At 37.8% G+C, this 15544-nt stretch overlaps 1 protein-coding gene across 5 annotated transcripts in view; it reads left to right on the forward strand.

Annotated features, from left to right (window-relative positions):
* TTC37 (tetratricopeptide repeat domain 37) overlaps positions 1-15544 on the forward strand; it is a 96118-nt gene that overhangs the window by 50209 nt on the left and 30365 nt on the right. For all 5 annotated transcript variants that reach the window (XM_043464618.1, XM_043464617.1, XM_043464616.1 and 2 more), the window contains 7 exons: positions 2548-2625; positions 4530-4654; positions 5850-5973; positions 10794-11012; positions 11917-11989; positions 14758-14811; positions 14991-15102. In XM_043464618.1, the coding sequence (XP_043320553.1) occupies positions 2548-2625; positions 4530-4654; positions 5850-5973; positions 10794-11012; positions 11917-11989; positions 14758-14811; positions 14991-15102 (785 nt within the window). The remainder of the gene's footprint in view (positions 1-2547; positions 2626-4529; positions 4655-5849; positions 5974-10793; positions 11013-11916; positions 11990-14757; positions 14812-14990; positions 15103-15544) is intronic.

Here is a 15544-nt window from a genome sequence, read left to right on the forward strand (position 1 = left end):
AGAAACCTGTCAGATAAAAAATAATCAAGGTATCCCAAATGCTTTGCCATCCTTGTGTGGCTGTCTCTGTAGTGCACAGAAGTGGTCACTAGATGGTACTGAAGGCTGTAGTTATTTTGCCAGGTGTGTGTGGGGAGAGGTGTATGGGGGGAGGTGTGTGTTGGGGGAGGCGTGTGTGAGGGGAGGCATGTGTGTGGGGGGAGGCGTGTGTGTGGGGGGAGGCGTGTGTGTGTGGGGCGAGAGCGTGGGGGTGTGTGTGGGGAGAGGGTGTGTGTGTTGGGGGAGGTGTGTGTGGGGGGGGAGGTGTGTGTGTGGGGGGAGGCGTGTGTGTCGGGGGGAGGCGTGTGTGGGGGAGCCTGTGTGGGGGAGAGCGTCGTGGGGGGTGTATGTGTGGAAGAGTGTGTTGTGGGGAGGTTGTGTGGGGGGGGAGGTGTGTGGTGGGGGAGGCGGTTGTTGTGGGGAGGTGTATTGTGTGGGGAGAGCGTGTGTTGTGGGGGAGGGGTGTGTGTGGGGGGAGGCGTGTGTATGTGTGGGGGGAGGCGTGGGGGGGGGAGAGGCGTGTGTGTGGGGGAGAGGTGTGTGTTGGGGGAGGCGTGTGTGTGGGGGGAGGCGTGTGTATGTGTGGGGGGAGGTGTGTGTGTGTGTGTGGGGGGAGGTGTGTGTGTGTGGGGGGGGAGGCGTATGTGTGGAGGGGAGGTATATGTGTGGAGGAGAGGTGTATGAAAACCCACAATACTATTTCTTTCACCACTATGGTAAACTTACCAATAAAGAAACTGTAGAAATTTGATAGAATACAATGAGCAGGGTTTTTAAACAGAGAAATATGCAATGCTATGTCGCTTCAGTCGTGTCCAACTCTTTGCCATCCTATGGACTGAAGCCCACCAGGCTCCTCTGTCCGTGGGATTCTCCAGGCAGGAATACTGGAGGGGGTTGCCATGCCCTTCTCTAGGGGATTTTCCTGACCTAGGGATGGAACCCTCGTCTCATTAGGTCTCCTGCATTAGCAGGCGGGTTCTTTACCACTAGTGCCGCCTGGGAAACCCCTCATAAATGGAGGGGTAACCTTTCCCTTCTCCAGGGGATCTTCCTAACCCAGGGATCGAACCTGGGTCTCCTGCATTGCAGGTGGATTCTTTACCATCAGAGCCACCAGGGAAGCCAAAACAGAGAAACTAGGAAGCTTTAGAATGCTTGCTCCTGTTTCTGGTGTATGTTTTAATCACAAATACTGTGAGTCTGACACTGGTTATATCTTTGCCTAAAATGGCAACTCCACAGTCACCTAGGCTTTCCTGAGAGCTCAGTTGGTAAAGAATCCGCCTGCAATGTGGGAGGCCTGGGTTCAATCCCAGAGTTGGGAAGATCCTCTGGAGAAGAGAAGGGCTACACTCTAATATTCTGGCCTGGAGAATTCCATGAGCTGTGCATGAGACAAGTGCTCAGGGCTGGTGCACTGGGAAGACCCAGAGGGATGGGATGGGGAGGGAGGTAGGGGGGGGGGGTCAGGATGGGGAACACATGTAAATCCATGGCTGATTCATGTCAATGTATGGCAAAAACCACTACAATATTGTAAAGTAATTAGCCTCCAACTAATAAAAAAAAATGAAAAAAAAAAAAAGAAGAATTCCATGGACTGTATAGTCCATGGGATCACAAAGAGTTGGACACAACTGAGTGACTTTCACTTCACTTCACAATCACCTGGATATATACCACTCATTTTGACTTATTACCACTCTTGTTTTCTGCCTTAAACAAGTATTTGCGACTTGAACTTACAAGTTAGGTATTAATATAACTGCAGGTATAGTTTTTACTATGACAGGTAGTTTAGTATTACTATTTCTATAATACTGTGTTGTTTTTCATGTAGTATCAGAGGCATTAAAAGCTTTTCTTGGATATTTCTCCCTGGCTAATCTTTAAACAGAAAAACAAAAAGTATTATTAAGTATCCAACTCCTTTAGTTGTTGAGACATTTTCCTGCTTGCCCAGAGGAGACTGAGCATGAGAAGCTAAGTGGGCTGTCAGCACGTCGTCGTATTTATTCTAAACCTCTCAGGACTCCTGATGACTCATTCCCTTCTCTGAGTTCAGGATTGCCTGAATGTCTTTCTGTATGTAACAGGTAAAGGCACATGAAAACACTCAATTTCCTAAGTCCCTACCTCAAACTACTAGTATATAAATAATTTTAAGAGTGTACCATGTACATCAAATTCTATGTACTTCAAACAGGTCCAAACTTTAAAATATCATCTCAATTGTTTCCCACATTCAGATTAAATTTTTTGGAATATATAAAACTCAAGTATGATAAGTGATTTCACATATTAAGAGGCCACTTTATTATTTTCTTAACCATCTAAAATCTATTAAGTGCTTTTGTGGTATCAATTTAATAAAATATAAATAAGCTATTATGGAACTAGTTAAATAATTAAATGAAAACAAAAACCTGTAGGTTGTTAAGGAGGAAGAGTGAAAGAATGCTATTGCACATAGGTAATTTTAAATGCTTTGTCCTTTTTTTAAAGGGCAATTTTGTTGTTACAGACTGCAGAAGACCGAGATGCTTATAATGTTACAGTAAGAAATTATGGCAGATTGTTATGGTAAGCATATTTTTCCCCATTGATTTTGTGAATCTGTCAGATTTTTCTGGCGGAGGCTGTGGAACTATGGAGTGATGACCAGTTTCCGGAAGAGTGGGACGAATGTGAATGAGTACAGTGATGACATCTGCCCAGGGTGCATCATTCCTGCTATCCCAAGCTGTGTTAACAGTTTCCTGTTCCTGTGATGATACCCAGCCTTAGTGTCCTTTTTGAGGAGCAGGTTCAGAGCTGAGGGTTGTGAACTAGACAGAAGACGTAGTTACTCTTTCTGATAGCAGAAGCCTAGTTAATTGGAAGTGGATTAGATTTATTCTGAATTGATATCTGTTCTTAAACTGCGAGTAGGATTAAGGGTCCAGAAACCCTTTTGAGATAGTACACAAAAATTTTTGTGTGTGCACTTTGGGGATGGGGTATTTATTAGAATTATAGTTGGGTATTTTAGAATTAGTATCTACATCTTTTTAAGGAACTACACAGTAGAAATCAGAGGTAGCCAGTTATTTTATAACCATATAATTGAGTCATATCTGTAGATAGAAAATTTTCCCTGTTTTGATTGTTTTTCCTTTTAATTCCTTTAAACTGTGTTCAGGAGTTGATAGAACTCAGTCACTTCCAGGATTTTTGTTCTTAGAAACTGGAACAAAGTGTCTGTTTTTTTTACTTAGATGTTTCATATAATGTAACTATTTTAGAAGAAAATTTATACCTCCCATTAAAAATAGGTCATCTGATTTCTTTTTACTTTGTTTTTATTATGAAATATATTAAACATGCAAAATACAGTAAGAATATGGAGCATAATTCGGTGAATAGTTACCCTTCAGATTTAGCAGATCTTAAAATTCTGTTAATAGGCTTCACATTTCCTTAAAAAGAAAAAAAGTTACAAATAAAGTTGAAGCCCTTGTGTCTTTCTCTAATTTCATTCTTTTCTCTACAAAAGTAATCAAATGTTTGAAGATAGTGTTCATTTAAAAAATACTTTAAAAATACATGTGTATATCCTAAGGTAGTCTGCTTCCCTTCATTAAATATTTGTCAAAATTTGAGTTTTATTTTTAAATTCTTTTATGTTCATGAAATTAATTTTAGAAGCAAATATTGTCCATATTGTTAGCTCCCAGCCACTCCTTCAAGATTAAAAGGATTTTATGAAAAGATTTCCAAAAACATGTTAAAAAATAGAAGCAAGCTTTTGAATATAGTGGTAAATACCAGAAATAAGAGTCTCAAAGGTACAGTGTGTCTATTCCAGGTGGTGGCAACATGTCTTCATTTTTAAATAAACAAAAGGGTTTTTTTGTTGTTGTTGTTATTATTAAAACGCATTCTACTTTAATATTATATATCGCAGTTTTTACTTTAATTCATTTTAAATACAGAGAAGATAATGTATGATTTTGTCTGTGGAATTTTAGTATATCTGTATGCCCTTCAAAAAAAATAGATGTGTAGATAACCAGTTTACATAAAGGTTAGGCTTGATTATGACTTGCTAAGCTTCTCAAAGATGGTATACCCATGGTCACAGGGTAATTTTTAGCTAATGTATTAAGCTTAAAAATTATTATAAAAGTCAGCTGGAAATTATTTTTATAACTTAAGAGTTTAATTCAAGTTTGTTTAAAAAAAAAAGACCATTTGTAGTTCAGCAGCACTGTTCATTTTCACATATAATTTAAAAGAAGCAAAGTGTGAAGTTAGATCCCTCTGGTATATCCTGTTTGAGATAAGTGACATGCCTTCTATTTTAATGTAAGTCTTTTATGCAGCTTTAACACTGAGAGATGAAGTAGGTTAAGTTGTTAAAAGAACTTTAGTTATATCTCTGAATTTTGATGATATAAGCCAAAATGATTTTTGATATTAAAAGTAAGTTATGTTTTGCTTCTTAGTTCCATTGGTGAATATGATAAAGCTATCCAGGCTTTTAAGTCAACACCCCTTGAGGATTTAGAAGACATCATCGGTTTCGCATTAGCTTTGTTTATGAAGGGTGTGTACAAGGAGAGCAGCAAAGGTAAGTATGTTGCATGAAGCTAAAGGATATGTCCTACTTTTCCAGAGCTGAGAATTTGAATCATAATGAGCTTATACACAGAAAGGTGTAATATTAAGATGGTGGTCGGAGTTGTAGTGTTTATTAAAAGTCTGGTAAGAGGCATGATAATGGTACTTTTTGTCTGTTCCTTCATTTAGTACATGATGATGAATAGTCCTTTCAGTTCAGTTCAGTTTAGTTCAGTCCAGTTCAGTCCTTCTAGTATTCCGTTCACAGTGTTATGAACAGAATGTCACCTTTATCATTTAGATGAGGAAACTGAGACCCAGGATCACTTACGGTACATGTTTAAGGTAGCATTTGAAAGTAAATGGCCTTCCCCGATAGCTCAGCTGGTAAATAATCTGTCTGCAATGCAGGAGACCCCAGTTCAATTCCTGGGTCAGAAAGATCCCTTGGAGTCGGGATAGGCTACCCACTCCAGTATTCCGGGGCTTCCCTTGTGGCTCAGCTCGTAAAGAATCTGCCTGCAGTGCAGGAGACTGGGGTTCGATCCCTAAGTTGAGAAAATCCTCTGGAGAAGGGAAAGGCTATCCACTCCAGTATTCTGGCCTGGAGAATTCCATGGACTGTATAGTCCGTGGGGTCGCAAAGGGTCGGACACAACTGAGTGACTTTCACGTTCACTGGAAGCCAGTATTTACTACTCCACAGAGCTTCCGTGTACTTTCCTGGTAAATGAAGACCTCAGCCATTGTTAGTGATAATGTATTATCATTTCGGTTTCTCTAAAAATGTCCCTTGAGTCCTTTTTCCCTTGTATGGGCCCAGTTTACATGTGCGTAGCTCATTGTAAGGGCTGCTTCATGGAGTTACTGGTTTCTTCATGGGAATTTGGGTGATATCTCAAAGATTATAGGCCTCCACTTCTTTTGAAGATAGTGACTCAAACTTGTCTATAGATTCTAAAGATGAGAATTGAGAAATATCACATAGTAATCCTAATGGTATTCCCAGAATCACCTTGGAACAGTTAAACCAAGTTAGGTTATTATAAATTTTTATCCTACTCACTTGAGAGCAAGGGAATAATAAGATGTAATTTTAGTTAGATCTTTTTCAAAAATAGGATTAGGAAAGGAAAAATCCGATCATTTGTCAATCAGGATTGCTTTTATATTTTTTTGTTTTTGTTTCCAATTCTGTGTAACAGCGTATGAGAGAGCCTTGGCAATTGTTGAATTAGAGCAAGACAAAGCTCATATCCTGACAGCTCTGGCAATAGCAGAATATAAACAAGGAAAAATGGATGTAGCCAAGACATTGCTGTTCAAATGGTATGTATAGACGACATCAACACTCAAATGACCAGATACTTAAAAATACTGGGTTAAAATTGGAAGCAATGTGAAGTGAAGTTTTTAATGTTTTAGGTACTTCTTGGTGAACAAAAGGGATCAGACCTATCTGGATAGGTAGAGATCATGGCTTCATTCTTAATTCTGAATTCATTCAGTTCTTCAGAACCATCGTGTACTCTGTGTGTATCATTTATTTTCTTAAAACAGTAATTGATCAGCTGTCCTCTTAGGATTATAAAATTTTAGTGAAGGCAGTCATAACTGGCTTGTTTTCAGCCCAGTGGGTTCCCAAAGAAATTTTTTTTCCTCTTCCCTTTTCAGGTTAGCCTGATAAAGTTAATTTAAAGTTGAGTCTAAAGAAAGTATATGTACCAGTATAACTTGTAACTATTTCTGTATTTTGGGGATAGTTTAATAAAATAGTAGTCTCTGATATCTGTGGTTGTTTATATGGTACTTTTGACTTTTGGAAAATTCTTTTGAGAAAGTTGACCTTAATTCCTTAAAAAGCAGTAGATGATTAATGTATGCTATTAGACAAGGGTTATCAGTGAGTGCTCTATTGGCGTTTTTAGTGGTACAGATCTTCATAATACAGAAATCTTCCACCCCTTGCAGGAAGATCACGTCCTTGTTTCCCATCACACTAATTGCTCTCTTCATTTGTTGTGAAAACCAAAAAAGTGCCTCCATGCATCTTCAAATTATGCTTCCCTACAAAGATTCAGTTTAGCTCAGTTTAGTCGCTCAGTCGTGTCTGACTCTTTGCGACCCCATGGACCGCACCATGCCAAGCTTCCCTGTCCATCGCCAACTCCCGGAGTTTACTCAAACTCATGTCCATTGAGTCGGTGATGCCATCCAACCATCTCATCCTCTGTCGTCCCCTTCTCCTCCAGGCTTCCTAGCATCAGGGTCTTTTCAGATGAGTCAGTTCTTCACATCAAGTGGCCAAGTAGGAGGACAGAGATGATCAGATGGTCACTAGTTCATAATGACTTCTTATAGGATAAGCTTTGTTTTTGTTTATTCATTGTCATACTTCTGTCTCATCCTGATTAAAGTAATTTTCTTGTATAATAAGTAAGCAATTCATTCTCCTCTTAGCTTCTCTTGAGAAAACCAGTCAGAATTTTAAAAATCTTGTCACTTTACATGGATACACTCATGTTCAGAAGACCCAAATTTGCAAATAGCTTAGGAGAAAGAATTATGTGCATGCTAAGTTGCTTCAGTCATGTCCAACTCTTCGTGACCCCATGGACTGTAGCTCGCCAGGCTCCTCTGTCTGTGGGACTCTCCAGGCAAGAATACTGGAATGGGTTGCCATGCCCTCCCTCCAGGGGATTTTCCCGACCCAGGGATTGAACCCACATCTCTTTTTTTCTTTTTTTTTTTGACTTAGAAACCATTAAGACTTTTAATTGATGTAAATTTTGTTTGAACACATATGTTTTTCATAAAAGATGTCTAAAAACAGGATGTTTACATTTTAGAAGCAACATATACCAATGTTTTAATTGTTATATTAAGGACATTTTTATGTAATATTAATGTTTAATATTGCTTAAATATTGATAAGAAATATGAAACTGATGAGGTTTTAGTGTTCAAATGATTCTTTGAGGACCACAGTAATTTATAAAATTCAACAGTTACAGTTACATGATTAATTACAGTTATCTAAAAGTCATGAAGAATATTGGCATCAATAATCTGAAGTATATTTTTACCTAAGGTTTTTGTTTTTTTGTGTGTGTGTAACATTGCTCAGTTTCCTTTATTTTTTTTTATTTTTATTTTTTTTACTTTTATTAGTTGGAGGCTAATTACTTCACAACATTGCAGTGGATTTTGTCATACATTGACATGAATCAGCCATGGAGTTACATGTATTCCCCATCCCGATCCCCCCTCCCACCTCACTCTCCACCGGATCCCTCTGGGTCTTCCCAGTGCACCAGGCCCGAGCACTTGTCTCATGCATCCCACCTGGGCTGGTGATCTGTTTCACCATAGATAGTATACATGCTGTTCTTTCGAAACATCCCACCCTCACCTTCTCCCACAGAGTTCAAAAGTCTGTTCTGTATTTCTGTGTCTCTTTTTCTGTTTTGCATATAGGGTTATCATTACCATCTTTCTAAATTCCATATATATGTGTTAGTATGCTGTAATGTTCTTTATCTTTCTGGCTTACTTCACTCTGTATAATGGGCTCCAGTTTCATCCATCTCATTAGAACTGATTCAAATGAATTCTTTTTAACAGCTGAGTAATATTCCATGGTGTATATGTACCACAGCTTCCTTATCCATTCATCTGCTGATGGGCATCTAGGTTGCTTCCATGTCCTGGCTATTATAAACAGTGCTGCGATGAACATTGGGGTGCACATGTCTCTTTCAGATCTGGTTTCCTCAGTGTGAATGCCCAGAAGGGATTGCTGGGTCATATGGCAGTTCTATTTCCAGTTTTTTTAAGAAATCTCCACACTGTTTTCCATAGTGAACCCACATCTCTTATGTCTCCTGCATTGGCAGGTGTGTTCTTTACCACTAATGCCACCTGAGAAGCCCCCAAAAGAATCATAGATGCTAATATATTACTGAAAATTATCAAGAGCAAAAGTAACCCCAAATTAGATATGATTAGATTAATCTTGAGCTTCCCTGGTGGTTCAGCTGGTAAAGAATCTCCCCGCAATGCAAAAGACCTGGGTTCAAGCCCTGGGTTGAGAAGATCCCCTGGAGAAGGGAATGGCTACCCACTCCAGTATTTTGGCCTGGAGAATCCCATGGATTATATAGTCCATGGGGTTGCAAATAGTTGGACATGACTTAGTGACTTTCACTCAGATTAATCTTGAGTTACTGTTTCCCAAAACCATTTTGAACATTGGAGGAAGTAGAGAAAAATAATAGAATATTATCTTATTCTTTTCTCCTTCTATTATGAGGGAAGGCCTTTACCTCCCTTTTTGTGTGTTACTGAATCCACAGCTAAGTAGTTTATATGATCTATGTTTCTTTCTTTGTTTTTGGTTCTCTCCATGTCATCTTTCAAACTGCTCCCTTTGCTGCCCCTTGGATTCTGTTCTCTGACTTCCATTCCATGAAAAATTAGGATTCCAGTTCTTTATTGATCTTGTTTGGCATTCATATGTTGGGAACTAAGCAGTGTCCTAGGTGCTTAAGGGGAATAGGAATAAATTCAATATATAATGGGGAAAAATCTGATTACCAGCATCATAGAATTTATGATATAAATAATTACGTGTAAAATCCATAGCACGTGATACAGGACGGCTTGCGGGTACTGTGCCTTCAGCACATGTGAGCCTAATGGGATGTAGTTATTCCAGTAATAATTTAGATTTTGTATATTAATAAATATTAGAATAGGTAGGGGTTTTCCCTTTTGAACCAAGACACAGATTAGAAAGCCGTCTTTTGTTGTTAGTTGTCCTGTCGCCTCGCTGAGTCTGACTCTTTGTGACCCCGTGGGCTGCAGCACCCCAGTCCTGTCTGTCCCTCACCATCTCCCGGAGTTTGCCCAAGTTCACGTCCATTGCATTGGTGGTGTCATCCAACCGTCTCATCCTCTGTCGTCCCCTCCTCCTCCCGCCTTCAATCTTTCCCAGCATCATGGTCTTTTCCAGTGAGTCGGCTCTTTGTATTGGGCGGCCAAAGTATTGGAGTTTCAGCTTCAGCATCCGTCCTTCCAATGAATATTCAGGATTGGTTTCCTTTAAGATTGACTGGTTTGATCTCCTTGCTGTCCAACATACAATGTGGATTATTTGTATTGATGGAAATGACTTACTAATTGATACTATTCCATATTTGGATGCCTCCGTTAACCCTTATGGTAAAAAGAGTTCCTGTGGATGCTTAAGTTTACACCAGAGCTTCCCATGAAAATTCATGATTTTGTACCTCTTTGTCAAAGTCAGATTCTAAACAATTTATCCTCCCACCCTCAATAATAAAAAGACATAGTGGTAGGTGTGTGATATTTCATAATGTTATAAGTATTTCTATTATATTTTAATGAATTTTGTTTAACAGATTTTTCCAAAATTCCTTTGTTTTATTATAGTACACATTCATAATTATTATTAGAAGTTCTATTGAGTTTGTAAAGAGCTTATTTTCTTCATTTAAGTTAATGAGGATTCCTAACATTAGTGACTTTTACCTCCATAAAATTTCACAGTTAAAGAAGGAAAAAAAAAATTGGATACTTACATACAAAATTTAAATTCTCCTTCAATTGTAAATACGCTCACTTGGAATATGGTGGATATAGATTGTATTTGTACTTATATATACTAGCTCTGGTTTCAAATACCACAGAGCAGTAAGACAGAGTGTTTTTGCAAATGATAAAAATCAGCTCTTAGATTAAGGATTTTTCTTTATTATTCATACCTTTTAGGATTTTACTGAAACCAAAAGATTTTAGCAAAATTATTTTAATTATTTACCTAGAACTGTGAGACCCAAAGAGACTGTACTGTGTATTTGTTTCTAAATGTAGCTAAGAAAAGACCAGAAAAGAAATTTGGCTACTGATGCTCTGTGAAGGTCCTTGGTACCTTCTAACTGCTTCAGAAATTCAGGGAAATTACGGTTCCTAGAAACCATGGAACTTAGTTTTGTATTTATCATAAAGCTGGGCCACAGTTTGGTAAATCTATAAGTACACTGTTTTTCCTGCTGTTGAGTGTGTTCTAAACATAGTTACAGACTATTGTACTCATGGCTGATAGGCAATTAAAAATATGTTTACAGCTCTATCTTAAAGGAACCAACAGTGGAAAGCCTTCAAGCCCTGTGTGCTCTGGGATTGGCAATGCAGGATGCTACACTGTCAAAAGCTGCACTTAACGAGCTAGTGAAGCACAGCAAACAGAACAGTGATTATCAGAGGAGCCTTCTTACTTCAGCCATCTATGCCCTGCAAGGCCGCAGCGTGGCAGTGCAGAGACAAGCATCCAGAGCTGTTCATAGGTAAATTCCGTACTTGTGGACTTGGGTCCAGTTGTCTTTGATGAGATTGTCTTTGCTGTTTGGACCTTGTTAAGAGTATGTGCGCGTGTGCTAAGTCGCTTCAGTCCTGTCTCTCTGCGACCCCACGGACGGTAGCCCACCAGGCTCCTCTGTCCGTGGCATTCTCCAGGCAAGAATACTGGAGTGGGTTGCCATGCCCTTCTCCAAGGGATCTTACCGATTAAGATTATACAATGCGGTAATTGTGTATATTTGGAAACCAGGTTGTGATTTTATGAAACTGTACATAGGACCAGGTAATTGACAGTTTTTTCACGTCTAGTGATTTAAATACAAAATTCAGTTGATAAAAAGAGAACAGAAAATTTTCCTTTATTCAGATTAAAGCCCAAATCTTTTTTGTATGAAAATTCTTACAAACTCTCAAGTTTGTGATATTGTCAGTTTGTTATTTGATACTGTTCAGTCTAATGGTTTTAGGAATTTTTTGGCCACTCAGCATTCAGTAATATATTCAACATTTGGAAAGTAGAAAACTGTTGTCATTAGTCATAGTGGTTATTTGTTTTATTTTCAACAGTAAAGTGTTATATCTGTAGTTTATTTTCCTTCCATTGTTCTGATCCCTGTGTTTTCTTTGAACTTGACATATTAAATTTCTTTAACCTTTCCTGATTGGATCTCATGGCTCTGTATTCATCACATTGCTGATTTTTCTTTCTTATTTCAATAAAGAGATAAAATATTCTTTCTAAAAATTCAGACACTTCCAACTACACGTGGACAATTAATTTGAACTTGTTTTAGATGTTTAGAAGATTTTTAACTTAGGTACTAAATAAAATGTTGATTTTTTTTTGGTACTTTTGTGGTTAAAGCCCTCTGCTTTCGATGATTGTTACAGTAACCCAGCTGATCCTGCTCTTTGGTCCCTGTTGTCCCGAGTGGTTGCCCAGTATACTCAGCGAAATGCAAAGGTGAGTAACAGTATAAATTCTGACCAAAGGTAAAGTAGCTTATTTTGTAGTATGTAATTTTAAAGTATTACTGTTATCATTCTGGAAAATAATTAATACAGTGAGGGAGTTCTGTTCTTTAATGAAGTTTTTCACTAGTTATTCAACAAATGGTACACTGAGTTTCTTCCATGTACTATTGTGCTGCTGGGGTGTTATGGAATATACAAAGAAGGAGGGGGACTTTTTTGAATATATACAGATTAAGTTGGGCTTCCTGGTGGCTCAGACAGTAAAGAATCCACCTGCAATGAGGGAGACCTGGGTTTGATCCCGGGGTTGGGAAGATCCCCTGGAAGAGGGCGTGGCAACCCACTCCAGTATTCTTGCCTGGAGAATCCCCATGGACAGAGGAGCCTGGTGGGCTACAGTCCACGGGGTCTTGAAGAGTTGGACATGACTGAGCGACTAAGCACAGCACATAGTTCGGAAGCATTAGCTGTTGTGTTTCAGAATACCCCAAAATAGTTTTATTTAAAAGTTTCTTAAAGATAAGAAAATAACAACTAGAACAGTGCTTATGTCTAAAAATGTAAGTCTAAATATGAAGTCATTGATGTTCCATAAAAGGGATTTTCACTGTTGTTAGTTCGTAACAGCAAGATATTTTCAGGGAGTCAATAAAGTATTTTGTTAATTTCTGTGGTTAATATGGCCTTTGAAGCTTTACATAACTAGGTAGTAAACATATTGGTAGTAGCTACTATGTTTTGAACACTTACTACATCTAGTAATTCCAGTATCTGAAGTCTATGTACATCTGTTTTTGTTTGTTATTTTTATTGGTTTTCATACTGGCCTTGTTTGTTGATTGACTGTGTAAACTTGAAGATTGTTTGTGAAAATAATTTGAGGCCTAGTATTAAGGTAACTGTCTACAGGAAGAAGTTGTACTTTTTAATGCCAATACTTGGGAGCTCCACCAATCTGGAACCACCTTAAAGAAAGTTTATAGCTTGAGCTTTCTGGACCGTACAGGCTACTGAGTGCCTGGGTTTTCAGGGTCATTTGAATCCTGGTCTAGTTCTGATTCACCTTAAATCTGAATGTGTATCCCCTTGGCCAGGAGTAGGGGAGCTCAGCTTACTTTGATGCAGGTTTCCTATATACTTGCTTCTTGTGCGAGTCCTGGACTCTGGTTCCTCACCCACAAGTCCTTCAAGCTGGAAATTAAAAGTTTTTAGGAACTGCAAACTGACTTCCTTCACTTATACCTCTGTGGATTTCAGTTTTCCCTTTTAGTTTTGGCTTGAAAAGTCCTTAATATCTTGTCAGCTAGCCAGTGCTTTTAATAATACAGGCTTCTTATATTTTATTTAAATGCTTATTAAACTTTAACATGAAATGAAATTACCCCATAATTTTGTTTAAACCTAATTCAGTAGATGTGGGGTGGGGCCTGATATTCTGCATTTCTGACAGCCTCCCAGAGAATGTCAGTTCTGCCGGTATACAAGCCACACTTTGAGTAGCAAAGTTTTATCCTGCAGCTTGTTATTTTCAGTGAATGTTTTGTTCCAAGAACCTGAAAGACCATCATTATTAGACTCTGGGATGAAGCATTTATGTGCCAACTACTGTGCTTGGCATTTTTATCTGTCTTGTCATTTAATCTCAACAGCATTATGAAGTAGCTGGAATTAAGTTCATTTTGTAGAGGAGGGTACTTGAGACATAAAGATTCAATAACTTGAGCAAAATCACAGTTAGTAGTTGTGGTGATGGATCATTTCAGACCTTACTCATGAACCAACCTTCTTTTTAATTCATCTTCTATTTGTTTTATGTTGACATGTTTTTTAAAAGTTTATTTTTAGCTTTCTTTATTTGCTAAATATGGTTTTAAAAATATTTGTGATACACTTAATGATGTAAAATGAAGTATACATTAGAAGTATACTTCTTATTTAAAATGAGATCATTCTTACAACTTACTTTCTTTACCAGGTGAAACATCAAATTGAATTTTTAAAAATTAAGAATTTCAAGCCAATTTTATGAAACCTAGGATGCTGCATAGATTTTCCTTATTTTTAGTATTGAGTAGATTATTGAGGCAGTGATGAGTTTCACGATACTCTGAACTTTTAGTTACTCATTTTGCTAGGGTCTGTAGATGTTTTAAAAATACTATATTTTCTTGGAGTGAAGTTATATTAGTTTATTTTAAAATAAGTTTTGTGGAATCTCCACTGAATCTTTGTTTCACAATCTTGTATATTAGAAAGTTGTATGTTTGTTTGCTACCACTGTGAAATCATGTAATTCTTGGACCTTTAATGAAAATTGTAAAACAGCAGAGTTGAAATTCTCATAGTAGAAAAAATTTTCTTTTATAAAAATATTAAACTTTTTTTGAAACAGTGGTATTAAGTTGGTGCTTAGGGAGCTTAAAGGCTTCCCTGGTGGCTCAGTGGGTAAAGAGTCTGCCTGCAATGCGGGAGACCTGGGTTTGATCCCTGGGTCGGAAAGATCCTCTGGAAAAGGAAATGGCAGCCCACTCCAGTATTCTTGCCTGGAGAATCCCATGGACAGAGGAGCCTGGCGGGCTACAGTCCATGGGGTCACAAAGAGTTGGATATGACTGTCAGGAAGTTTAAAAGTTAATATAAATGTGATAAAACTGAACCTTTCAAATGATTTAATGTAAAGATTTTATCAGTCTTAATTTTTACTTTTTCATGAAAGTTTATGCATTTATCTAAGCAATCATTTGTTTACTATTATAGGGAGGTGCAGTGGCAGGAAACGTGGCTCATATTCTGGACTCAAATCATGGAAAGGTTAGTTTGCCCCAGTTCAGGGGAATGTTTTACTTGTTAAATAATATTATTGATGAATGAGTAATTTTTTTCTTAAGCTCAGGGGTCAGATCATATTCAGTATAGTACTATTTTTCATCACTTTGAAAGTCAAGGAGCTGTAGAGAGAATTGGTAACACTCTTCTTTTCTCTTATGTAGAAGGCATTACTGTACACTGCAGTAAATCAGTTGGCAATGGGAAGCAATTCAGCAGAAGATGAGAAAAATACTGCACTAAAGACCATTCAGAAGGCAGCTCTCCTTTCTCCAGGTGAATATAATATAATCCATTTCATTGCATAGGATTCTGTCCATCTTGCATTTGTCAAGCAAAGTTTGTACATTTGTGAAATGAGAGAATTTTAAAATATTTTAAGATCTTGCATATTAGTTGATTATCTGCATTCAGTTACTGATACTTGAGAGATAATTAGTTATTGAAGCAGGCTCAGAGGAAAATCTCTTTAAAGATAGGTCATTAACCATTATTGAAAATCTGAATTATGTACTTTCAAGAAGTAGTTTTATTTCTGTTTTCCCATCAGTCAGGTTTAATGAGGTTTATCTATAGCTACTAAATTATTTAATAAACATGTTTAATTACTTTTATGTGTAGTTAGTTTCTTGAAGAGTGGAGATATCTATTTTGTAGTAACTGTTAGAACTGACAGGGTGCTGACCTCACCTGAACTAACCTCTTCTCAGTTCTAACC

This window comes from Cervus canadensis, chromosome 4, assembly GCF_019320065.1.
Source record: "Cervus canadensis isolate Bull #8, Minnesota chromosome 4, ASM1932006v1, whole genome shotgun sequence".
Lineage (NCBI taxonomy): Eukaryota > Metazoa > Chordata > Mammalia > Artiodactyla > Cervidae > Cervus > Cervus canadensis.